The sequence below is a fragment of the Rhineura floridana genome, chromosome 6 (genome assembly GCF_030035675.1).
Source record: "Rhineura floridana isolate rRhiFlo1 chromosome 6, rRhiFlo1.hap2, whole genome shotgun sequence".
NCBI classification, from domain to species: domain Eukaryota; kingdom Metazoa; phylum Chordata; class Lepidosauria; order Squamata; family Rhineuridae; genus Rhineura; species Rhineura floridana.
In genome coordinates this window covers 70,961,704-70,988,737 of record NC_084485.1, presented here as the reverse complement: position 1 = coordinate 70,988,737, position 27,034 = coordinate 70,961,704, and the positions used below count along the sequence as shown (strand labels likewise).

General features: G+C 41.2%; 1 protein-coding gene across 1 annotated transcript in view; it reads left to right on the top strand.

Annotated features, from left to right (window-relative positions):
• MDFI (MyoD family inhibitor) overlaps window positions 1-26,528 on the top strand; it is an 84,283-nt gene extending 57,755 nt beyond the window's left edge. The window contains exons 3-5 of the mRNA XM_061630391.1: window positions 4,369-4,596; window positions 23,733-24,005; window positions 24,476-26,528. Coding sequence (XP_061486375.1) covers window positions 4,369-4,596; window positions 23,733-24,005; window positions 24,476-24,732 — 758 coding nt within the window. The 3' untranslated portion in view covers window positions 24,733-26,528. The remainder of the gene's footprint in view (window positions 1-4,368; window positions 4,597-23,732; window positions 24,006-24,475) is intronic.
• The last annotated feature ends 506 nt before the right edge of the window (window positions 26,529-27,034 follow it).

The following is a 27,034-nucleotide window of genomic DNA, read 5'->3' as shown; positions in this document are numbered from 1 at the left end:
ACTCTCCTGTATAGAGTGGCATGTTCAAGGTCTATTTCTCCATCTCATTTTCTTCTGTTTCCTCAACTCCTTTCCCCCCTTTTTCTCTTGGGACTTCATGTTAGTTGCTTTTATTTACAATCACTTGTATTCTAAGATAGGTCAATTTAAGGAAGTTCATGGAAGGAAAGTTTCCTGTACTCCTCCCCCCTGTAGACCCCTGAGAAGCCTTTCCAGAGGATTGGGGGCCCCTCCTGAACAATGTGAGATGAGTCACAGGGGGCTGCTGTGGGAGGGGAGGATCTGCCAGTTTTGTGTGATTCTCCTCTCCCCACCCAGAACTGCATCCCACATTGTCTAGGAGGGCTTCCTGACCCTAGTCTAGAGAGCTTTTTCAGGAGTTTGCAAGGGGAAGGCGGGGACAGGAAACTTTCCTTCCATGGATTTCTTTAATCGTAGGATACAAGCTTAACTAAGATGCTGCTGTGCCATCAACCCCAACTCTATATGCCTTTTGGCTGATGAGGAGTCTTCAGAAGCCTATAGAAAGTAGCCTATTAATTGTAATGGCCTGTGGATGCAGCCCTTTCTCTTCATGCAGGGCTCTGTGTTGTAGTCACTATAATTACGTGTGTGCGGTCTGTCTTCTTTCCTCCCTGTCTGCCTGCATGTAGGACCTCTTGTTATATTCAATATAATGATGGGTCCAAGGGCCTCTTGCTTCCTGCCCTCAGCCCCCCTGCCTGGCTGCAAGTTGGTCTTGTTGTTACCGTCAGTGTAATTATGGGTGTTTGGCCTCACTCTCTTCACCTAAGGTGTAATTTACTTTATATAAAGTGTGGTTCCACCCCTCTCACTCTGCTACACTCAAGCTGCTCATCTTGTGTGTAAATTGTTGCTATTCTGAGTGCCGAGCAGGAAGGGGGGGGAGTGAACAGGTCTGTGGCTGAACCTGGAGGATGCTTAGGATAGAGAGAAGGGTTAGTAGGCCCTCCCTCCCAGAGTCTTGGTGGGAGCTTGGCCATTGATCCAAGATTTAAGTGTGTTTGTGTGTGCGCGATTACTATTTGAACAGGTCCCGTTTGACCCAATAAAATTCCTCAGTTGTATCTAGTATTTTGTCAAGACAAATCATCTTTGCTTGTGTACAGGCCACTGTTGTACTACACAACTGGGTACACACAAGAGTGCCAAAAGGATTTTCTGGGCTTAGTACACTATATGTGTGTGTGGATTGGGCCTATGGGTTGTGAGAAATTTGATTGAGTTGACATTCAAAGGTGAGCATATCTAATTTGTACTCACTGAAACAATATGCAAACTGAAACACAATCATCCTTCAAAATCCACACTTCTCTAAATTTTGAAGTGGAATTTTCCAGCCAAGGAATGTGTACAAAAAATCATATACTAGGGTAAAGTGTGCATAAAAATTCATATATTCATGAAAATAACACATAAAATGCATTATATACTAGGGAAAATTGCTTTGCAAAAATGTGTATATTAGGCAAAATTGCATACAAAAATGTGCATGTTAGAAAGAACTTGCACTAAAATGCTGATGAATTTTCATGAGATTTTTTAAAAATTGCAAACTGACGTGGAAATCTGGAGAACTGAAATAAAGATTGGAAAAATGAGAAATGGAGAAAAAACAAAACTGACAGATTCACCTATCCTTAATTGGACCCTGCAATCTGCTATTTATTTGCCTATATTATTAACTATGATTTATGTACCAAAATTATGGACTGCAGTTTATGGACCTATATTACGTATATTACTCCCATTGCCCCAGCCCCATACTTTCTGCCTTGGAAGGAGATGAGATGGGCAGAGCTATAAGGCAGCTTGAAGGGCCAAATGGGGAAGGGAAGATGAAGGCTCTGGTGGGCCTCACCCTCCCAAGGTGTGACAAATGGTCAGCAGGGGGTCTGAGCATGCTTCAGACCCAGTACAGCAGATTAAACTGGGCTAAAGTTCAGCTGTGTATAGGAATGCTGAAACCACTGTTAATGACTACAGAAAAACTCTGTGTGAGAACTCTCTCTCACTCTCTCTCTCTCTCTCTCTCTCTCTCTCTCTCTCACACACACACACACACACACACACACACACAGAGAGAGAGAGAGAGAGAGAGAGAGAGAGAGAGGCACCATTCTTAGAGGTGATATGCAGTGCATACCAAGTTTCATGGGTCTGGCCGAAAACAACTTCTAGATATTGCTTGCTTTTAAATATTGCTTTTGGTGATTCCATCCATTTACTAGTCACACTTGTAGAGTCTTCAGAATTAGGATTTCTGCCTTCTTTCTGCCAATTTTTGATAGGTGTGTGTCAGGCAGAAATTCAGCCGGTGCAGCTTTCCCCAAGGCAGAGGGTACAGAGGTGGAAAAAGCTGCACCTGTTGTGCCAAAAGGCACTGTATGGTGAAAGAAAAGTGGCAATGATAATTGAGATTCGCACATGAAATAATTTAATTCTGAGTGTCAATGGCATTACGATATAAATATTCCAGTGTCTCTCCTCCACTTAATGTTTCTGGCTCTTTCCTGATGTGAAATAGAATTGTGAGTCAATGGGAGATTACTCTGGGGCAGGGCCGGGGAGGTGATTGACTGATTTAGTGTAAGTGACCGTGTCTAGCATTAATGGCAAGGAGATTATGGCATCAGAACTCTTCCTTCACTTTGAGGCCAAATGGTAGGGAGACAGAAGGGCTTAATTCAAATTAGTTTAGGACTACAAACTGGCCTGCAGACTACCTGTGGCCTAGGGAGCTCTCATAAAGTCAGACTCCCTACATTTCCTAATTAATGGGTGGGGGACCTGTGGCCTTCCAGATGTTGCTGGACTGTAACTTCCATTATCCCTCACCTTTGGTCATGTTGGCTGGGGCTGATGGGTGGTGGAGGAGTACAGCAACATCTGGAGGTCCACAAATTCCTCATTCCTGACCTTGGTAATCCCGGAAAAGTATCTCCTCTTATTTCTTAATTCACAATCACTGTTACAAATGCATTTGTACAGTAACAGTTCAACTGTTCTCTTCCTTGCTCAGTACTTAATACACATTTGAATCACCCTTTTGTCCTTTCCATCAGGGTAGTAAAAATATGTTAATGGGATATATTTTACTTAAACTTTTAATGCATCACAATTCTGTGGCTTGATTTAAATGTAGATGTATTGGCTTATTAAGTCAATTTACATATGAGCTTTGTGCCCATGTTCTCCAACTTTGTAACACTCCTTTCCTCCTCCTTCCTTCTCGGCATGCTGCAATCCAACACTTCCTGGGTTAATTAACCATAGCTTCCCATTATGTCCAAATGGTGAAATCATAGTTAATAGGACTGGAACAAGCCAGAATCTTAATCCACAGTCTGAAGATCCTCGTTTGTTCCTATCCTGATAATCATTTTCTCAGTTTAGATATAATCAGTGCCCAAAGTGCGGGGAGAAAGGAAGTTTGGAAGGAAAGATGTTGGTTTCAAAGTGGAGCAACTGTTCCGATTCCCTTTTTTCTCCCACTTGAAAGTTAAGTGGACAGTTATGTCCATTTGAAAAGAAGTATGATAGTTGTAGGTGTATCTGAAAAGAAATGAGGTGGCATCCCATCCCACTCCTTTTCAAATGTTGGAGCTAATAGGAAGCAATGGCTAATAAATCCATTAAACATTGATGCATTGCAACAAGTAGGGAAGAGGTGGTGTGATGACTGAGGATGAAAGCACAGGTCTCAACTAATGCTGCGCTGAAAATGTGTTTTATTCCCCCCCCCATTCTCTTCCAATTAATGTGAAAAGAAATCACGTTGAAAAATTATCAAAGGGGGGGATTTGGTGAAAATGGTCACTATTTGGGTGCAGTTTTTTGTTCTACCTATCTGACTTTCGAGGTGGATGAGAGAGTTTGTGAGTGTCCTTTCTTTCATTCTACAAATCAGCATTTTGTAGCCTTTTTGGGTGCCCTCACTTCCTGAAAACTCCATTACTTCTTTGTCTGGGTTTTCCTGTAAGAGCAAAAACCTGGGGAAGCTGCCTACTGTGTGCCTGATATCCTCTGTGTGCGTGAGTATGTGTGTGTGAGAGAGATGAAATATATCCATCTGTTACAGTCAGGGCTTTTTTGTGACAGTACTCACTGGTACAGAGTACCAGCAACTCTTTTTTTTTTTTTTTGCCTGTGGAAGCCATTTTATGCTGGCACCCACAAAAAAGCAATTGTTTTACCAAAAAAAGCACTCATTACAGTGATGATGTCCTTCTTATCAGGTGAGAGGTATTCTGAAGATACATGCTTTTCAGGGCTTCAGGTACCAAGTGAATGTGGGGTCTCAGGCATAAAGCAATGCTTAAGTCAGAACTGTCCCCTGTCTTTCAGGCCAAGCTACAAACTCATGCCCTTCCTCCATGCTGAATTCAGCGATAGCACCGGCGACTCCAAATGCACCTACCCCAGTTCTTCTTTCTCAAAATCAGACCACAGATGGGAAGGAAGAAAACCCATCACAAGAACATTCAGTGTCTCATACATGTCTGGTAAATGGGACAGCACCTTCAAAGAGGAAATCTGAGGATGACTCTACAGAAGCAAGAGAAGCTATAACACGTATGTCAACTACCACCCCTTCCTTCCTAACCAATAGTAAACATCTTTTACCTCACAAAACTTTTGCAGATCTCCCCCTTCAAAAAATTGCCACCCGCCCCTTCACTAACTGTAAATAGGGCAGTGAATTTTGGAGTGTTTTTGCCCAGCTGTAAATTCACAAAGACAAATCAGATTATCTCATATAAAGAATCTGATACAAGTAATTAATTGTCAAAACATAAATTAAATTATACTATTAAGAATACCATGCTTTGCTTCCGCTAAATAAGGTCACCAACTCTTATTTAATAGTGCTCTATTTACCATCTCTTAGGACAACTGTTTCACTCAGGTGAAGTAATTGAGCTGTTTGCCAAACCATTTTTTAAATAATAGGCATTTTCCGTTTTTGCTAGTGTCTACCAACAACTATTCTAGGTGCTCCTAGTAAAGATACTGTAGCATTAATACTACTTCATTTTGAAGTGCAATAAGTGAAACTTGGAAGTTAAAGATGTGTTTATATTTTGTCATCCTGTTGATTTTCTTAACCATTTCCAGCCAGAAGTGTTGCATAGCTGGGTCATATGCAGGAAAAAGCAGAGGTGGAATTATAGTTTGTCCTATTTTCATTTTTAATTTTCAAGATCTTCATAGATCTTCAAATTATTGGAGGCACATACCAACAATATCACATATTGTACTGACCACCCTGCCCTCCACAATTTTGTAAGTGTTGGCTTTGGTGTCCCAATAAAAAAAAAAAGTTAATCTAATAAGACTCCATGATTGGCTCACCTGTCGTTTGCCCACTGCCTTTTAAAGCTCTCTCCTGCTTCCACGTCTTTCTTTATCCCCTTCTCCTCCACAGTTTATTTCATTTTTGGTATACAAATATCAGTAAATGAATATATTAGTGAAAACAACATATAAAATGTGTTATATTAAGAGACATTGCTCACAAAATGTATACATTAGTCAAAACTGCCTATAAAATGTGTTTATTAGAAATTCACACTAAAATGCTGGAGAATTTTCACGAGGGTTTTTTTTAAACTGCAAATTGCTGCAGAAATATGGACAACTGACTTTAAGATTGGAAAACTGGGAAAGGGAGAGAACTGAAATTGACAGATCTTTCATTCCCTACTCCTAAATTGGAATGGAAGGATCTGTCAGTTCCACTTCTCTGTGTGAACCCTTTCTATTAAGCATACACTCAGTGGCAAACCGGTGTTTCTTGCTGTGGTATCTGTGAAGCAGTCACAAGTTACTGTTTCTCTAGGGAACTCTGTATATCCTTGCACACTGCTCATTACCACATACCACTGTTGATGACTCTGCTATTTGTTAATTTGGAAACTTATTCCAGGACTTAAGTGTGCATGATTTAGCCAGTGATGCTTTTTAAACTTACTGCAGCCTCTGATTCACTCTTCAGTATTAAAACCAAATAGAGATTAATGTGGGTTCAGAAGATGTTATTCCAGAATATATGACTGGCCAAAGAGCTCATATGTTAATGCAGGAGTTTTGCAATCTGTGCTAATTAAAAGTAACACTAGGAGAGGTCTGTAATTCCAGGCCTTTGAGCCAGAGGTGGAGCCTAGAATTGTGTATCAAGGAAGTAATAGTCACCTAATAAAAGTGAGATTGATTTTTGGATTAAAGATAACCCACGTTTAGGGTGCTTCTAAGCTGCTTGCTATTTTGGGGGGATTCAGTCACATACCAGCAAATTCAGGTTGCACAGTGCTATAGTTGATTGGGAGGTCTTGCACTACAAACCCACTTCCCCAAAAGATCAGACTTTTTGTGATAAGGAAAGTGATGGGAAAATACACTGGAAAATGTAGGATAACACTTGCTTTGATGCAATGCCATCTAACCTCCTTGCAAACAAATCAGTATTAATGCTCATTAAATAGCCAATGTTGTATAATCTCCCTATAAACAAATCTATTGAGCATTCATCCTGATTTGTTTGCAGGGATATTTTCAAGGACACAGGTCGCCTGAAAGCGCCTTTTATCACCTTGATCTTGGGACACAGATCTATGTTGAGACGAAGTAGCATCAGAAGCCACTATAAGGGCCAAACAGCACATTAGAGGTAACATATGTCATGTTAGCCCAATAATCTGTTCCCCCCGCCCAGACGTTTTGGGAGGGTTCTATCAGCACCATAGCAGCAGTGGCTAAGCAATGGGATAGCACCCATTATTTGCTCTCAATTGCGCCTACCATAAGCAGGTTTTTTTACAACATGAAAACAAAAAAAGGGGAGGGGGATGTTGGCTATTAAACCGAGAAAGCAGAGGTTAAATTTCCACAAGTGAGCTACGTGACTTAGAAGCGAAAGTTGGCAGAGCTCGAGCCATCTTCAAGGACACGTAGGCTCGGGCAGCTGGCCTTATCTATATAGAGGGCCAGCAGACACTTGTGAGTGTGGGGGTTGAGGAGTTTGTACAGAGAGAGCTGTGATGTATTATCAGTAAAGTAACTCTTAAAACTTATTGCTTGTCCGGCTCATTCCTTCAACTGGCATCTAGCCTGTCACTATACTGTTCTGCATCCTGGGCATCTGCTTGCGCCAGATCCAACATCCAACAAGTGGTAGCAGAGGATGGTTACCTGGTGCTGATGGTTACCTGGTGCTGAGGATTGCAGAAAAGCGGCAGAGAAAAGCCAGAACTGCAGACCAGCGAGTAAAACAGCAGAGAGACGGAGAAACCGAAAGCTGAGCTGAAAGCTGTGAGAGAGTCGTGGGGAAAAAAAAACCTAACTGAAGGACAGAGGTGAGAAGCTCTAATTACAAAGGCGGTGAACTGTGAAAAGTGAAAGTATGTCTGTTACGTTATCGGCCAGGATTCCCTTGGAAAGGCTGACAGGGAAAAATTATGGCACTTGGAAACAGAGAATGCAGGCTTTTCTAGTGAAAGAAGACCTGTGGAAAGCTATCGCAGAAGACCCACCCGCCGGGGTGCCTATTCCAGCAGATTGGAGAAGGCTGGATGAGAGGGCAAAGGCGTTAATTGTTCTTGCTATTGATGATTCTCAATTACTGCACGTGCGTGATGCAACAACGGCAAAGGAAACCTGGGAAACTTTAAGAAATATTCATGTGAAAAAGACTGCCAGTTCTAAAATATATCTTGCCAGAAGATTGTATCAGATGCGCTTATCTGGAGATACAACCATGTCAGAGCATTTGTTGGAAATAAACAGACTGTTTACTGAGTTGTCAGAACGTGAAATTGAACATTCTCAAACGCAAAAAGTGTATATCACATTAGCTTCACTAGATTCAAGTTATGATAGTCTGGTGAGGTCTTTGGAAGCAATGGATGATGCAAATCTCAATATGGATTATATAGAAGGAAAACTTTTACAAGAATTTCAAAGAAGGCAAGAAATGGCAAAGCAAGAAAGGACTGAGTCTAAACACAACTTAGGAAAGCTGAACAACAAAGCAGCACAAGAGAGACTGTATGGACAAAAAGCATGTTACTTTTGTGGTTCCAAGCAACATCTTCAAAGGAATTGTGAAGCAAGAAGAAGAGAAAGAGGAAGAAAACCATGTGTACAGGTGATCTATGCTAGTAAAAATAAGCAATGTATTAACAATGAGCAGGGAAATAACTGTAAAGATTTATGGGCAATTGACAGTGGGGCAACAAATAGTATAATCAAAGATAAATCCATGTTTCATACATTTTGTGACGTAGAGGATCATGTGATAATGGCTGATGGATCTAAGAAACAGATCAAAAGTAGGGGTACAGTGAAATTAGCAGGTTTCAATACCATTATGACAGATGTGCTGTTTGTTCCTGACATTGAAGTCAACATTATGGCTGTGTCGAAACTCAATGAAATGGGGTTCATTGTAATGTTCAAAAGGGGTTCAGTGCATATTATGAGAGGAGAAAAAATATTCATGAAAGGAATAGTGAGGAACTCATTGTTCTTCTTACACGTGAAACAAACAAATCATGTACTCATGTGTGCTAATAAGAAACCCCATAATAATTGTGTTCATTTATGGCACAGAAAACTAGGCCATATAGGATATGAAAATGTGGTGAAAACAACAGAGAACAGTAATGATGTGACATTGAGAAACTGTGAAAAATATGTAGACTGCCACGTGTGTAAACAAACTAGGGCAGTTGTGGCTGCAAAGAACAAAGAAGCCATGCCCAGTACAAATGCACCTTATCAATTAATACACGTGGACTTAGTGGGGCCATTTCAACCTACTCAGGGGGGTGCAAGATATTTCCTGACAATAGTTGATGATTTTTCAAAATTCTGCACTGTTTATTTACTAAAAGCTAAAAGTGAAGCTGCAGAGAAACTGAAAAGATTTATTACAATAATTGAAGTGCAGTTTGGTGTCAAAATACAGAGAATAAGATCAGATCAAGGAGGAGAGTTCTTAGGACACTCTTTTACTGAATACTTGGATAAAAGAGGAATAAAACAGGAGTTAACAGCCCCTTATAGTCCTCATCAGAACGGGTTAGCTGAACGCTGGAACAGGTTGCTTCAGGACTCAATAAGATCAATGCTATGTGACTCCTCTTTAACACAAGGTTTCTGGGGAGAGTGTGTTCTGTATTCTGCTTACATTCAAAACAGAATATTCCATAAGGCCACTGGAATGTCTCCTTATCAGAAATTGTATGACAGAAAACCCAGATTAAACCATTTGATTAGGTTTGGAGCAGAATGCTGGGTACATGTTCCCAAAAATAAAAGGACAGGGAAGCTGCAAAGGAGAGCAGACAAAGGGTACATGCTAGGATTTGAAAACACGTATTACAGAATATGGCTGCCAAAACAAAAGTCTGTAGTGTTAAGCAGAAGCGTGCAAGCAATAGAGCAGGATTGGGAAGAGAAAACATATGTGGAGTTGGGAAACACTGAAGGTAGTAATGAACAAGAACAGGCAGACACAGTACCAATAAAACAAGAAGAAACAGGCAGCAGTAGTGAATCAAGTTCTAGCTCTGAGAGAGAAACAGAGGAATCGCCTGACACAGACACAGACACTAAGGCAGAAATACAACCACGCAGATCAGAGAGAACAACAAAAGGTATTCCACCTGTTAGATTTAAAATAAATTCCATTAAACATATAGACTTCAGTAACTGGAAAAAGTGGGATGATGGAAATCATGAAGAGTAATGAAATATAATGAAAATGATGCTGAGATTGCAATGGAGTAACTGTATTACAAATGAAAGTGATGTAAACTGAAATAAAAGGAAATGTATCAGAAGAATAAAACCAAATGATGTAAATGTAATGACATGTAAAATGTAACACATGTAAATGGAAGAGAAATGTAACTGGCTGAATGTGGAAATTTAAGATGGGGGATTGTTGGCTGTTAAACCGAGAAAGCAGAGGTTAAATTTCCACAAGTGAGCTACGTGACTTAGAAGCGAAAGTTGGCAGAGCTCGAGCCATCTTCAAGGACACGTAGGCTCGGGCAGCTGGCCTTATCTATATAGAGGGCCAGCAGACACTTGTGAGTGTGGGGGTCGAGGAGTTTGTACAGAGAGAGCTGTGATGTATTGTCAGTAAAGTAACTCTTAAAACTTATTGCTTGTCCGGCTCATTCCTTCAACTGGCATCTAGCCTGTCACTATACTGTTCTGCATCCTGGGCATCTGCTTGCGTCAGATCCAACATCCAACAGGGGACAACATTGGGTTACCATTATGCATTGCCCAAAGAACATCAATTCCTTCTGTGTACTAAAATGGCCTTGTATCCCCAATGTCACACAAAGGATTTCCCCCATTTAGGAGGAGAACAAGAAGAGAGATTTTGTATGAGTTCTGCAAATCGTCCGTTGTATAGCCAGATGTGTAGAACAAAAGATGACTGGGGAAAAGGTACTAGAATTACTGTCGCAATGAACCAATGTGCAATTCTGAGGCCACATGCTTGCCTGTGAGCATCTGATGCTGGGCTGCTTGCCTGTTGACATTCTGCATTTATGAGTCACTCTGCAGTCATGCTGCACCCTCTGCAGAGAGTGAGCTTTCAGCAGCTAGGCTCCCAGAAGTTGTGCCTCTGCTGTAGGTTTTTACGCAAGCATTCATGCACACATGCACACACACCTCTATTGGCCCTTGGACCACTCCTTGAGGTGATTTTCTTGAAGGAAAGTAAGCAGAGATTTTTCTCCTTAAGAGAACCTTTTGATTTTGTATATATGTTATAAATTGTGCCAATTCTCTATACCACATAGCTCATCACTGAGAGTAAAGTTTTTTTTGCACCACTGATCCATGGCACATCTCCATATTCAAGTGGATTGGTATGTGAATTATTTCTCACAGTATCATCATGACTAGGTCACCTGAAGTAGACCAGTCATCTTAAACTGGCAATGCCTTGTTGTTTGATTTAAGTCACTCCAATCCATCAGTTTCAAAACAAAACTAAATTTTGGCAAAAAGTAAATGCAAAAAAATATGAAATTGTGTTAAAGGAGTACTCAGGTACACACTTTGGCTCACTTATTACAAATGGTAGCATCTTTACTTGTAAGAGCTTCACTGATTACTTTATTTTTTATGTAAAAACCCAACCCTACCACTTGATGCATGGAGAACAGAATGTTGCATTACAAAATTCAGTGGCAGATCGGAGTAGTGAGCAGCTTTGTATAACACCCAGTTCTCTTGGATTTGGTGCTAGTGTGTATGTTTGTAACTTTATGAATAAAACCATCCATTTTGAAATAAATTAGTTAATCTAGAGCAGCGGTAGGAAACTTCTGGCTTGCAGACCCCTCTCCCCAGGCCTTTCCATTTTGGCCAGGCCAAGCCACGCCTACCTGCCCTACCGCTGATGTCATACATGTCATCAGGTGAGGGGCAGGTAGAGATGTGGCTGAGCTGAAGGGAGTTTGCAACTACTGCTGATACCATTGATCAGCCCTTCTCAAATGCAGACAACCAGCTAATCATCTGGGCTTGCAAAGCATAGTGTACAGTGAGGTTTTGTGAGCGCCAATGATAAACTGATCATTGGGGCTTTCAAAATGCAGTGCATCGGGCTTTGTAACTCTGGTGTGTTTGAGGTGTCGGCTGATTTGTCAGACTTGGCTCACAGGTGGTGGGGGAGAGAAGGATCTGGCCAGATACAGTTCCCCACCCCTAATCTAATGCTAGCTATATTACAACAATATGAATAGGGCGATCAAATCAAGGGAATAATCATGGCATTACTGTATCTACCAGAGTATGATACTTCTGTTAGTTGTGGCACTTACATCAGAATTTTTTTGCTATGCTTACATAGCAGGTAGGATCTTCACTTTTTAGTTGGTACTGGGTAGAGAGAAACCAAGATTTTGATTTTGTTTCATTACTATAAAAACACACTCTTAGGAATTTAGGAAGCTGTCTTATACTGAGTTAGACTATTGGTCCATCTAGCTCAGTATTGTTTACCCTGGCTGGCAGTAGCTCTCCAGGATTCCAGGCAAGTAGTCTCTCCCAACTCTACTTGGAGATGGCACGTGTTGAACCTGGGACTGTCTGCATGCAAAGCAGTTGCTCTACCACTCAACAATGCCCCTTCCCAAAAACATCCCAAAAGCTATATCCCTTCTCTTGAAAAACAAAATCTAGTTTGCTCCAAATTTAAAATAAAAATATATTTCTGATTATGCTTTCTGTTTAAAAACGGGGGGGGGAGGGTGTCCACATTCACTCTTAGCCAACCTTCCTGGGGCCACTTGCCAATGGCGAGTGTGGTCATCCGAAGGATTTGATGTTCTGCTGGCCTCCACCAGGGACCGAGCCTTTAGTGTGGCAGGACCTGCCCTGTGGAACTCACTAACAGTAGAGGTTCAGCAGGAACCATCCCTTCTTTTTTTCAGGCATCTCTTGAAAGCTGAACTTTTTAGACAACCCTTATAACATGGTTTTTTTCCCCAACCGATGCAGTATTTGTTGATGCTCTTATTTTTGTTTTTAATGATGTTTTTATTGGTTTTTACTTTTAAAAATATTTTATAATGTCTTTGTATGTTGTAAGCAGCCTTGATGTACTTTTATGAAAAGTGTGGCTTATGAATACTTCAATAAATAAATAAAATAACATAAAAGTGGACGTGGCCACCCAACACTCTCTCATACACAGGCCCACAGGCCTCATCCTCAGCTGATCCATGCAGAATATTGCCCCCACCCTGGGAGGCCAGGAAAATTTGCTTCAGGGTCAGATTAGAAGTTAGTCATCCCTGCTTAAAATATTTTTATTTTAAAAGATTTTTTATTTATAAAATTTTGCTTAATTTTTAAATTCATTTTTATTTTTTCCAGAAAACAAGACGTATGAATAGAATATGCGTGCAGCTCCTGTTCACTTTGGTGGGCTTGCATAAGAGACGCTCCCTGTAGATTGTACCAAATGGGTCATCAGGCTACTTGCCCTTTATTCACCCCTGGAACACAGAGACCTTTTGAAACAGTCCAAGTTGCTAATGGTGTATTGGGTGTTGGCCTGGATTGAGAAAGGAGACTGTGCTGAAAAGCCAGGGAAAAAAACCGTAATAAATGTCTGAGAATGTAATTCTTATCATCAGTGGAATTCCCACCTGTAATTATCTGATTAGGGGACTCACCACTCTATAATTTTATCCCTGAAATAATGATGATTATAATGGTTCACTCATGCCACTGCACTTAAGGTCATGTCAGTGTGTGAACCCATATTCTCATGGGCTCTATTTGAACTCAGCTGGTGAAATTCATTCTTAGCCTTAAGCTGAAACTGAAAATTAGACAGATGTGCATATAGCAAAGAGTGTCTCCCTCACAGAAAAGTTTTAACTAAAAAGAAAGCATCTGCTGCCATCAGGTTGGAGCCAAGGAGCTGTAGGTATGCTTGGATATTGCAATCCATTTTCACTGAGCGAGAGACTTTCAGGTGTGGTCAGTGGGTGTCCTGCTAACATTAGCCTGCTAATGTGTGGTTTCTGAGGTCAAAAGGCAGTGAGAAACCTTACAACTAGCATTCTGTCAGAATGAAAACCTCAGCACAAACTGTTTTCAAAATGCTGATTGTTGCGCACACAGGTCATGGATGCATCAAAAATTATTCTATTTAATAGACAGATTAATTTGAAAAGGCTTTCTGTTAGCAAGAGCGACATTGGCAAACAAACTTGTGCTAGCAGATTAGTACCTAACCATGTCACAGTAGGAATAAGACAAGTGTGGTGGAGTGAGTAGGACATAGGGTGTGGGTAAGTGCAACAAGATTCATATCCCCCTCTTAAACCTCATTCAGTTGTTTCCCCTCACACTGCATGAGGGAGAGCAGGGGTGTGCCCATTGGCTCTGCCCCCTCTGTGATGTTCCCAACAGCCTGCCTCTGCATCCCTGAGCTCATTTGGGCTGGATTTCTGAATTTCATTTGGGCTGGATTTCATGCTCTCATCATAATTTTTCAGGGTTCATGTGGGAGCCTCCACAAGTCCTGGAGGATTTCCTGTTGCCAACAGTCACTCTGGAACATACAGAGGGTGGCAGGGAAGGGTGCAGAGCTAGCAGACTTGTGCATGCTCTTCCCTCCTCCTCACACACACTCTTCAGAACACTTGGATAAGGGCTCTTGTCTCTTTGTCCATCTTGGCAAGCTCAGACCTGTCCTTCCTTCCATCTCTCCTCCTTTCCTTTAACTGCAGGCATGGTTATCAGTCTATACTTGGCATTGGAAACTATCTTTAGCAACTATAAACAGTGACAATATCTGGCACCTGTCCAACAAATAGGAGAGGATCTTCTAAAGTCACCCCAATGCTTTAAATGTTTTTCTGTGGGCTATTCAATTAGCCCCCACCTCTCTGTCTCTCTCATATATGGTAAACTGGTAGCAAGTTAACATGATCTTGTTCTGTTGTGCTTTTGGAAATGATTAACCTCTAATGTTTTATAGCTGTGCTTGTTGGTCCATGTTTATATTTTAGGGCATAGGCACTTAGGAAGCTGCTTTATGCCAAGTTAGACCATTAATTTAGATCAGCATTGTTGATCCTGACTGGCAGTGGCTATCCAGGGTTTCAGTCAGGAGTCTTCCCCAGCTCTACTCAGTTGTTGTTGTTATGTGCCTCCAAGTCGACTACGACTTATGGAGACCCTATGAATCAGTGACCTCCAACAGCATCTGTCATGAACCACCCTGTTCAGATCTTGTAAGTTCAGGTCTGTGGCTTCCTTTATGGAATCAATCCATCTCTTCTTTGGTCTTCCTCTTTTTCTACTCCCTTATGTTTTTCCCAGCATTATTATCTTTTCTAATGAATCATGTCTTCTCATGATGTGTCCAAAGTATGATAACCTCAGTTTTATCATTTTAGCTTCTAGTGATAGTTCTGGTTTAATTTGTTCTAACACCCAAGTATTTGTCTTTTTCGCAGTCCATGGTATCTGCAAAGCTGTCCACCAACACCACATTTCAAATGAGTTGATTTTTCTCTTATCTGCTTTTTTCACTGTCCAACTTTCACATCCATACATAGAGATCAGAAATACCATGGTCTGAATGATCCTGACTTTAGTGTTCAGTGATACATCTTTGCATTTGAGGACCTTTTCCAGTTCTCTCACAGCTGCTCTCCCCAGACCTAGCCTTCTTCAGATTTCTTGACTATTGTCTCCATTTTGGTTAATCACTGTGCCAAGGTATTGATAATCCTTGACAAGTTCAATGTCCTCATTGTCAACTTTAAAGTTACATAAATCTTCTGTTGTCATTACTTTAGTCTTTCTGGCGTTCAGCTGTAGTCCTGCTTTTGTGCTTTCCTCTTTAACTTTCATCAGCATTCATTTCAAATGATTACTGGTTTCTGCTAGTGGTATGGTATCATCTGCATATCTTAAATTATTGATATTTCTCCTTCCAATTTTCACACCTCCTTCATCTCGGTCCAATCCTGCTTTCCGTTTGGTATGTTCTGCATATAGATTAAATAAATATGGTGATAAAATACACCCCTGTCTCATACCCTGTCCGATGGGGAACCAATGGGTTTCTCCATATTCTGTCCTTACAGTAGCCTCTTGTCCAGAGTATGGGTTGCGCATCAGGACAATCAGATGCTGTGGCACCCTCATTTCTTTTAAAGCATTCCATAGTTTTTCATGATCTACACAGTCAAAGGCTTTGCTGTAATCTATAAAGCACAGGGTGATTTCCTTCTGAAATTCCTTGATCCGTTCCATTATCCAACGTATGTTTGCGATATGATCTTTGGCGCCTCTTCCCTTTCTAAATTCAGCTTGGACATCTGGCTTCTTATATGGTAAGAGCCTTTGTTGTAGAATCTTGAGCATTACTTTACTTATATGGGATATTAAGCAATAGTTCGATAATTACTGCATTTCCTGGGACCCCCTTTCTTTGGAATTGGGATGTATATGGAACGCTTCCAGTCTGTGGGACATTGTTTAGTTTTCCATATTTCTTGACAGATTTGTCAAAATTTGGACAGATTCAGTTTCAGTAGTTTGTAGCAACTCTATTGGTATGCCATCTATTCCTGATTTGTTTCTTCCAAGTATTTTAAGAGCAGCTTTCACCTCACATTCTAAAATTTCTGGTTCTTCATCATACTGTTCCTCCGTGAATGAATCTGTCATCCTGGCATCTCTTTTATAGAGTTCTTTAGTGTATTGCTTCCATCTTCCTTTGATTTCATCTCGGTCAGTCAGTGTGCTGCCCTGTTGATTATTCAACATCTCTACTCTTGGTTTAAATTTTCCTATTATTACTCTAATCTTTTGGAACAGGGCTCTTGTTCTACCCTTTTTGTTGTCCTCTTCTATTTCTATACAGTAACTATTGTAATAGTTCTCTTTGTGTCTTCGTACTAGTCGCTGTATTGTTGCATTTAGGGTTCTGACTGTGTTTCTATCTCCTTTTGCATTTGCTTTCTTCTCTCTTTAACCATTTTAAGAGTTTCTTCAGTCATCCATTGAGGTCTTTCTCTCTTTTTAACTAGAGGTATTGTCTTTTTGCATTCTTCCCTGATAACGTTTCTGAATTCATTCCATACTTCTTCTGGTTCTCTGTCAACTAAGTTTAAAGCCTCAAATCTGTTCCTTATTTGATGTTTATATGCTTCTGGGATGTTATTCAAACTGTATTTTGGCATTATGATTGCTTTGTTGTTGTTTTTTAGCTTTACTCTGATTTTCTATACGACCAGTTCATGATCTGTACCGCAGTCTGCTCCTGGTCTTGTTTTTGCAGAAAGTATGGATCTTCTCCATCTTCTGCTACAAATTATATCATCAATTTGATTCCTATATTGACCATTTGGTGATGTCCATGTGTACAGTCGTCTCTTCGGTTGCTCAAAAAATGTGTTCGCAAGAAACTAATTATTGGCTTCACAGAATTCAATAAGTCTTTCTCCTGCTTCATTTCTGTCTCCTAGGCCCCATTTCCCCACAATTCCTAATTCTTCTCTGTTCCCTACTTTTGCATTCCAATCACCCATGATTATCAGCACATCTTGTTTTGGTGTGTGATCAATTTCTGCGTAAAATCTCTCCAATTCTTCCTCTTCTGCAATTGCCGTCGGAGCATAGACTTGGATGATGGTTATGTTGATAGGGTTCCCATTTAATCTCATTGATATAACTCGCTCAGACCTTGCATTGTATCTCCTAATTGCTCTTTCTACCTCACTTCTCACTATTAAAGCAACCCCATTTCTTCTTAATTTCTCATTTCCTGCATAAAATATTTTGTAGTTGCCTGATTGAAAATGTCCCATTCCCGTCCATTTTAGTTCACTCACGCCAAGTATTGTAATGTTGATATGCTCCATTTCTTGCTTGACAATTTCTAACTCTCCCTGGTTCATGCTTCTCACATTCTATGTTCCTATTGTGTGCATTGTACAACTCCGGACTCTCCTTTTGCATCTGTGTGCATTAGCCTCTGGGCTTCCATTCGGCTTTGACCCAGCTGCGTCATTAGTCACAGCGCTACATGTATGTGTCCTTTGTTCTTCCCCAGTAGCTCGTTGAGTGCCATCTGACCTGGAGGTCTCATCTTCCAGCACTATCTCGTGTTACATTTTGGATACTCTGTTCATAGGGATTTTGTGCTATTCAGAGGTGGCTTACCATTGCTTTCCTCTGAGTTTGGATGCATTTTAGTCTCGTGTTTCATCTTTGACGATTCCGCCTTGGGTGCCCCTGCTAAGAGTCTAGCCTCTTGGTCTAGACTCCTGACGGCATTGCTCTTAGCTTCTTCAACACTCTCAAACCCCCTCACGACGTTAAGGTGTGCATCCTAGAGGGGGGCTCTACCCAGAGACACTGTGGATTGAACCTGGGACCTTTTGCAGTTTCTAATATTGAGATAATGTTTTTATATGATGTGTACACTGCTTTGAGAGTGTAGACTGAAAAGTGGTATAGAAGTCTCGTATATAAATAAAAACAGCAATGATAGAGGATGAAATGCACTGATTGGCCAGCAGTCTTCCTCAGCTGAACGTGAACTCTCCACCAGAAAAGTAACCCTTACAAAGAGCAAGGCCCACTTTTCCAGTTCCTAGGTAAAACCTTAAGACAGCCTTTCCCAACCAGTGCCTCCAGATGTTGTTGGACCACAACTCCCATCAGCCTCAGCCAGCATTGCCAATGGTCAGGAAAGATGGGAATTGTGGTCCAACAACATCGGGAGGCACACTGGTTGGGAAAGGCTGCCTTAAGAGAAGATCATGCAAAATTGAACTTACCCATATATATACCCATGCTTATTTTATGAGGCCTTTATTGAACACCAACAGCACTAGCTCAGTGCAAAGAATCCTCTTGATGCTTTGCCTGTCTAGCGTACCCTTATGTGCGAGGTCTGGTGTCTTTGGGCTGAAACTCTTTGCTTAATGCAGGGCTCCATAATACTTCCCTACAAGTCTTTAAGGAATTGTCTCTCCTACGTAATGTCTGCCATTCCTCTTTCCGTGTGAGTGACTTCACATGCTTTCTGAGCAATGGAACAGATTATCATGAAGGATAACTAGGTGGCCAGTCCGGTGCTTTGCAGTTATAAAATTATGGATACTGATCCAGAGATGCTCTCCTGCAACACCAAGCTGTACATACACAAGGACTTATGCCACTACCAACCAATATTGGCATCAGCAGACAGTGTCAATTTCCTTTTGACCAGGTGTGGGATGGGAGGAGATAGGTAGAAAGCTCAGTTCAGTTTTCATGCACAGCTTGCTTTTACTGTATCTGGTAAATGCCTTCATTGGCAGGGCCAAAATCAGGTCAGTAGGTCCTCTTCTCTGTTCAGCTTGGAGAAATGGCAGCTATGTTTCTCAGTGCCTATAGCTCTTATGTGTGTCATAATAGAATCTTGTGTAAACTTAACACCTTTTGGTAGGTTACCCAAACTGGAGAAACTGAGATTGCCTTTTTTTGCCACCTACTGTGCATTGCCTGGCTCCTCCAGTATCATGAGACAAGAAACATGTTGTGTTTGAAGGTTGTGCATCATGCTTTCACTATGACTCAGTCCTGGCCCTTTTCATCCCAAAAATCCAGGAGCCCTGTCCAGCTGACACCCCAAAGAGAATGCAGTGTTTATTCCCTGGATTGGCTCAAGATAATTTCTGCTCTCAAGCCTTTCTACTGAATCATTGCATGTTTACATATCAGAGAGAGGACAGAAATGTAAAGTCTAGCAGACAAAAAACCCCTGCAAGTTTTAGCTGGGGTGATGGGTGGAATAAGGTGTGGAGGGGTATTTGTTGTCCTTTTCCCTAACCCTGTCCTGATCTAGATTCTGTCTGCTTCTAACTGAAAATTAGAAGCATACATAAGGGGTGCAGGTTCAAATTGTGCTTGCAAATCCCAAAATATCGTTCTTGGCTAAGACCATTTAAATTATTGTTTCCATGACTTGGCAACTGCTAAACTGCAGTTTGTAATCTCTTGCACTTAGGGATGCTTTACACATTTTACATTCAATATTATCAATTCTATCATGCTTGAATTAAGGGGAACACCCTGCCTCCTTGGCACCCCCTTTTTTTTAAAGAAGGCTCTAGGTTTGTGAATTTCATAACTTTATAGTTTCCCCATTATTTGAGTATTACAGTTCAGTGTGCAGAAAACGCATGTACAATGTGAGTGCACCAACGTTATGTAAACTGATGCCCTTGAGATGCTTTGGGACACAACTTCCACCTTTCTGAGCTAGTCATTCCCAGTTCACTTATGGTTTTCAGTTCTGTATGCAGGCAGGGAAGATGGGCTCATTGTATTCACATGCAGTACATTCTTTGTTTTCCAATGGGAGTGCTTTTCATTAAACATTTAAAGGAGAACATGATTTTATTGGAAGATCAGCTATTTAATCTAGCCAAACTTTAACTGATTAAAGTTTTGGTAGATCAGTCTTTGGGGGGGCAATTCTAATTAGCCTGGCAAAATTTTAATATAGTGGCCACAGGGATGTTATTTGTAGCAGCAGAGCAATGACTTTTAAAAAGAGGGTGGAAGGACAGCTGTCACTTGTCTCCAGGTAAGCTGTCTGCCCCCTGAAAACGATTTGAGTCGTTTCCCCAACACACAGCTTTCTCTCCAGCTTTTCATTTTGCCCTGCCACACACCCCCTTTTTTCTGGTGAAGTTTTGGCTTAGTTTCAGTTAAGATAGTAGAGAGATCACTTCGGATTATTTTTTATAAGACTGTTTTGTATTTGACTGCCTGAATACCTAGTTTCATGTTCTCTCCTGAGTATTATCTGGATTGCAAAGCATGTTTGCACTGAAGCGGTGTGTGAAAACCCCTTACAAATAAGGCGTCTGGACATGTCAACAAGCCTTTTAAGTAGGCATCTTATCCCAGTCTGCATCTGTGCTGGAATTGCTTTTTAAGATGTTTTTAAAGTTGTTTTTTAAAGATTTTTTGTTTTAATGTGTGTTAATTTTTTTTTGTTTTTAAGATGTTTTAAAGTGCTTTTAGTGTTTTTGTTTGCCACCCTGGGCTCCTTCTGGGAAGAAGGGGGGGGGAGATATAAAATAAATAAATAAATAAATAAATAAATAAATAAATAAATAAATAAATATCATAATAAAAACTAATGCTATTAGAAACAACTGACTTCAGATTTGCTACCTACTTAATGGTGGCTTTTGGCATGTTGCTAACATCCTTGCTTCACTTTCCTGTCTCTCTTTAAATTCATTTTATGTATATTTACACTTCAAGTAAGAAAGTTGCATCACCGTAAGTGTTGCATTGAAATCAATAGAGTGCTGCCATTTAGATCTGAGTGTGTTTGCTTACATTCTCCCTTCTTGATGAGCTGGTGTACATGTTCTGAAATCTGCTAGTGCAGTATTATATGTGGCAGAACAGTGGGGGGCCTTTATTGTGCATATGCCTCTCCTGCCATACATCCCACGTAACTGCTCCCAAATTGACACAACCAAACAATGATCTGTAATCAAATTGCTCTTTTATTCTTGCATGGTTTATAGTTGAGGCTAGGAGGGGATCCCAGTCCAGCAGATGCATGCCTTTCATAGTAGCGGTTTGTCTGGCTCTGCCCAGAAAGGAAACTGCAGCTGTATAAAATGGAGACGGCCACTTCCCAAGGCTCCACAGCAGCCTGTAGACCCCCAAGACATTCTGTTCTCCCCACCACCAAGGAAGAACAAAAATGGGAGACAACCACCTCAGCATTGTCCAAGCAGCTTTTTCCCAGATGGCCCCATTGTTTAGGATGGTTTAATGTTTGTCTTTGGCTGTGATCGTATGTACAATTCAAATAACATCAGAATGGATATTTTAAATCCCCATAGTTATTCAGGGACATGAATGAACTATTTGGACCACACATTCCATGCAAACATATTTATGTTGTGGGAACAGATGCACAACTGTAGACTTGCCATCACATATATTGATTTTCACATGTGTTACTATTCAGTACAATATCCTGTATTCAGCAGTCACCACTTATTATACCTCTCGATTACTGTGGATGTATGAATGGTTAAAACTGCATGTGATGTTAACCACAGCATCTCCTTTGTACCCAATATAACTTTTTGTTTTCAGACATCATTGAAGTAAAAAGTGGGGAGGGGGAGAAATAATCAGTTAAAATACTATTCACTGACAAAAATACTGTGTTTAGTTAATTTCACTATGGCTTTGTGTAATATATAGGTCAAAGCTCCTGTAATGACTTACCCCGCTTTTCTAAGTACGTATTTAAAAAAAAACACTGCCAAGGCCCATGAAGACATATCTGAACCCACAGGAAATGGTCAGTTCAGAAAACAAAAGGTACCAAGCAGTGCTCCCAAAAGGAGCCTTGGAGGTACCTCAAACATTTTTGCATGGAAACTTTTTGGGTCTTTTTTATATTTTCATGTTTTTACCTGACCTGTCGATCCAAAAGAATAGCCAAGGTGACTGACAATAACAAAAATAAAACCCACTCAAGAAAAAATACATGATAAAAACTTAGTAACATTTTTTTTTTACCTAGCAATGATATCCTTTGCTGTGGTGTTTTTCTCATCTTGCAGAAGATATCTTCTTCCAGAGATTGGTATAGTTTGGTTCTCAAAAGTTTTTTACTTTGTAGGAAACAGTATGCAATGTGCATGTAGATCAGGGTGCGGAACCTGTGGCCTTTCAGATATCGGACTACAACCCCCATCATCTCTGACTATTTGCCATGCTGACTGGGGCTGGAGACAAACATCAGGAGGGCCACAGGTTTCTCACCCCTGCTTAAACCATCACATCTAGTGATACTACATGCAGTGAGATATGCATGTATGATTATCATACCTGTCAATCCATACATGGATTGCAAGCTATTTCCTATGTAGAAATGCCTTGTTTTTTCACATAGTCCATACTTGTGCATCCAGACCAAGAGTAGAAGTGGGGACTACAACTACATCTTTTAGATGGCTGAGTCAGATTATGAGTTTCAGTTACCTGATCAGCTTTTTTGAATGTAAACTATTCTTTTTACACAGCAATCCTAAAATGAACAGTTATCGTCCTATCTTGACTATTACGAAACTTTCTTGTTACAAGATTGTCGCACCTTCCTTGGGACAAATTTACTGCATCTCTTTGCAAGCTTATTTCTTATTACTTATCTTGCTCTCAAGGAAGCTTATAATTAACATCGCAGGGGACCTTTAATGTTTCTGTGAGTAAACAAAATAGAAGGAACTTGGCCATGGGGAAAGACACTTCTGTATGGTAGAGCTATACTATGCTTTGTGGAAACTTTATTTCAATTTCCACTTTCAGCAGATTCTAAAAAAGCCATGCCTCATTGCTAAATGGTCTACCATGGAAGTGACCTTTGTCAGGAATCAAAATGTTTTCTCCAGAACGTCAGCGACTACAGGGGCATTTGTACATACCACACCTGATAGGTAGCATGGTCAGTCACTCATTTGATGTGGTAGAACTGATTCCAGGGACTCCCTTCCTTTTCTGCCTAATACCAAAACTGGCAGCGCCCTTTATTCAATGTAGGTCAGATTTTATGTGTATAGCTCACTGCTATGTGTGACCATTTCTGGATTGGGACCAAGCCCTGTTAAAGGACCAGCTGCTCTTTCTCTCTTCCTAATCAGTCTTTGGGCAGATGCAATAGTTTGTGCGAACCACAGGTATAAAGCTTTTAACTGTATGGATCTTATAATGGGTTGTTCAACTGAAAAAAAAATAGCTTACAGTCTCATATAACAAAACTCTGTTTGGATTTTGTTCAGGGAGTTGTGAAGGTCATTAACCATACAGCACAAGGCATATTATACGCCTAGAAGAAGGATATATTGTTAATATTCTGAAATACTCCAGGTTTATCTTTTTCATTTGCTGCTTATTTTTATGATGATGAAAAGAAAGATAAGGGGGTCTAAAAGCAAAATGGGGAGGGACAACATTGCAAAGCCAAGTCAGGGTTTTTTCCCCCAGAGAAGCAAATATAGAAGAATTTAAAATTTCTCAGTCCTTTTGAGTGCAGTGTGGAATGCTGGATATATTTACGCCACAACTGTGAAGGTACTTTGCTCAAATCTGTTTCTCCCTGTCCCCAACAGGCCAGCCTCAAAGCCGAGTAACCGTCCGGACTCCTCCAACTCCAACTTTCATTCCTCTGCTGCAGAATGGTGCTGGACATGTGCCAGACCTCAGCAGTTCTAATGGTGAAGCTGGGAATGGTGTCTTGTGCACTGAACCCAACTTGCTGTCAAGCTCCCAGAAGCCTCATCGGAAGCTACAGTCTCATCACTCTATCAACAGCCAGATCAGTAAAAAGAGTAAAGGAAGCTCCAAATCTGCATCCTGTCAGATTCCTACTGAGGCACAGGAAGGTACCTCTCCCCATACCATAATATTGTTGCAGCTATAGTTAGTGTTTGTTTGGTCCTCCAGAGGCCAAGTAGAAAGAACTGCCACACCAGTGACTTGGTGGTAGAAAATGTGACGGCAGAAGCACTGATGCTCCCAATTACCATTTTTTAGTGTATGCTATAACAGCTGGTATAGCACAGTAGAAGCAAGGATGTTGAGAAGCCCTATCACCAGGCTGGTCCAAAATGCCTTGAGAAATTGAAATGTAATTGGTTAGTGTCAACATGATTGCTCTTCTTGGTGTCAGTAAACTTTTGGAGCAATGTCTTTGCAGAATCCTGCTGAGCCCAAGCTGTGCTCAATAGCATCTTCCTTTGCTTCTTGCCTTCCAGTTCTGGCCCAATCACTTCTCTTCCTGCTCTATTTCATCCTCCTTCACTCAGCTACCTTTTGCTTGCTTTTTGTTATTTTCTTTTCTTTCTGCTTCCAGATTGCTGTGTCCACTGCATCCTCTCCTGCCTCTTCTGTGAGTTCCTGACCCTCTGCAACATCATGCTGGACTGTGCCACTTGCGGCTCCTGCAGTTCTGAGGATTCTTGCATCTGCTGCTGCTGCTGTGGCTCTGGGGAATGTGCCGATTGCGACCTGCCCTGTGACATGGACTGTGGCATTATTGATGCATGCTGCGAGTCGGCTGACTGCCTCGAGATCTGCATGGAGTGCTGTGGCCTGTGCTTCTCTTCCTGAAACCTTCCTGGAACCAGATCTCATTCCCTGAACAGAAACTGAGTGTGAAGAAAACTTTGATAATGAGGGCTCCAGTGTTCTCTCCCACCGTCAAATAATCTGGATCCAAAGAAGCTAAGTTTGAAACAGCAGATGAGCCTCAAGGAGGTGATGGTGTTGACTCTTATCAGAACCAAAATTCTGGGCTCAAAAAGTGCTTGGAAGTGGCTCTTCTTTTTCCAGACTGACACTAAAGATTTGCGGGATTACTGAAGGACAAGTGGTAGATGAGCTCACTTTCTCTCTCTCTCTTTCCCTTCCTATCAGATTCCTCCTAATGGAGGCTGGGGAAGAGCGGTGTTCCTGCTGCCTGAGCCGAGAGCAGGAGAAGAATATCTGCATATCCAGCTACGTTGTTTGGCAGAGATCTGGAGCAGTCACACAGAGCCCAAAGTTCATAGAATCATAGATCATGGACATGCTGTGCTGCTTGGATCTACTGTGCCAGTAAGCTATGCCACCTACTGGCAATCAGATCCTGCTGCTGTCCAAGTCCTGGATTCCCCCACCCTTTTTTTTTCTAGTTCTGGTGCTTTTTGGTTGGTGAAAGTACCTTAAGTGTACTGACAAGTGTACTAGTTGGCAATATTGCTGTCTCCTGGCTGGATACTGAGCATCTTAGGTGCCCAAGGGAATGGCAGTTAGCCTAGCCAAGATGGGATGTTTTTGTGCAGCTGCTCTGTGCCCATCCCTGGTGCTGTAGCTATTGCTGGATTGTTCCAATGGCATGATGAAAGGAAACCAAAACCTCAGAGCAGCCCTTAACCCAATGAGAAAAGGACTTGTGAGCATCCCTCTACAGGAGCTGACCTGTTCTGTGAACTCTTAGGGGAATCATATCTCATCCCTGTCCCGCCCCCATCCCTTACTAATCCTTTTGCTGTGGACGTATTGGCGCTTATGGGTAGCCCCATCCAGTCAGTACACACCTGTCTCCATGCTCCTTTGAGGATCTCTTTGCCATTTCCGGTGTTTGAATGAGAGACTTTTAAAGAGGATGGGGATGCAGTATAAGGGTGAAAGAGGATAAAAGAATGCTCTTTCTCTTGCCTTTTCCCACAACAGGCAAACATGCTAGGCCTAACTCAAAGGCAACAATCCATTTGATAACTTCTTAACAAGATACTGGACACTGACAGGATAGCCTACCAAAAGAGCTAAATTGGTAACTTGTCTTGAGACCACAGGGTGGGCCAACGGATACCACCTCAAATATGGGCAGTCTTGCCATACGGAGGCCCCCAAATCCTTTCTGTGTGTGATGGGTTTATATTTTGTCTGTTTTTATTTGTTACTGTAAATAATAAAAATAAAAATCACTTCTGGCCCAGAGAATAATTCATTGTTGCATACTGGCTTTAGGAGTGAAACTACTGCACACTGGTAGGGAAGTATCTTTCATAAGGCCAATTGGGATATGACACCCCAGTACAAAATACACATGCCACATATCTGAGTATATGAAGCTTTACCTACCTTGTCTGTGTTCTTTTGTTTGAAATACATGCTAGTAACAATCAGTTAATAAACTTGTGTATATTTTGCATTTTGGGCATCATACCTAAGCACAAAATATTTTGCTTTAAATAGCATAAATTTAGAGGAGGACCTTTCTGGGTAGCTGTTCTTTTGGATGGAGACAGGTAGGGAGTAAAACTTGGATTGGAATATCTGAAAGGGGTCTCACTAGATATATCTCCATGAATCTGAGGATGGATGGAAAGAACTGCAAAATTCTGACCCCATCCTAACTGTAAGAGCAGACAACAGCCTCTTGGGGATAAATTTGTTGGCGTTTATTTCCCACATGACATAATAAGGTGTGTGTGAATGAGAGACAGACAGGCAGATGGCTTTCTTAAATGCTGCCTGCAGTATGTCTCAGTTAGGTGTTGATGTTTCAAAGCCTGATTCAGAATCCTAAAACGCTTGGAGCATTTTTGGATTTTAAAGTTGAATGGCATCCCCCACAAATAAGAGCTAGTAGGAACCTTTGTACACATGAAGCCCTTTAAAGATATGTTCAAACCACCTGAGCTGCAGACTTTCTTGAAAGCACTGAATCTGACAGATAAAGCCATCAACATGCTGACTTGCATATTCTGAATGATGGTTGTTCTGCTAGATTTTATTTCAGACAGATTGTGGAGGAACAACTGGGTACATGTGCAGATTAGCTAGTGTGCATGCAGAAGTCTGAGAATGAGCACTTTTGTTGCCACTCCTTTTTTGGGTCACCCTTGGGGCCTGGTATAAACTCCTG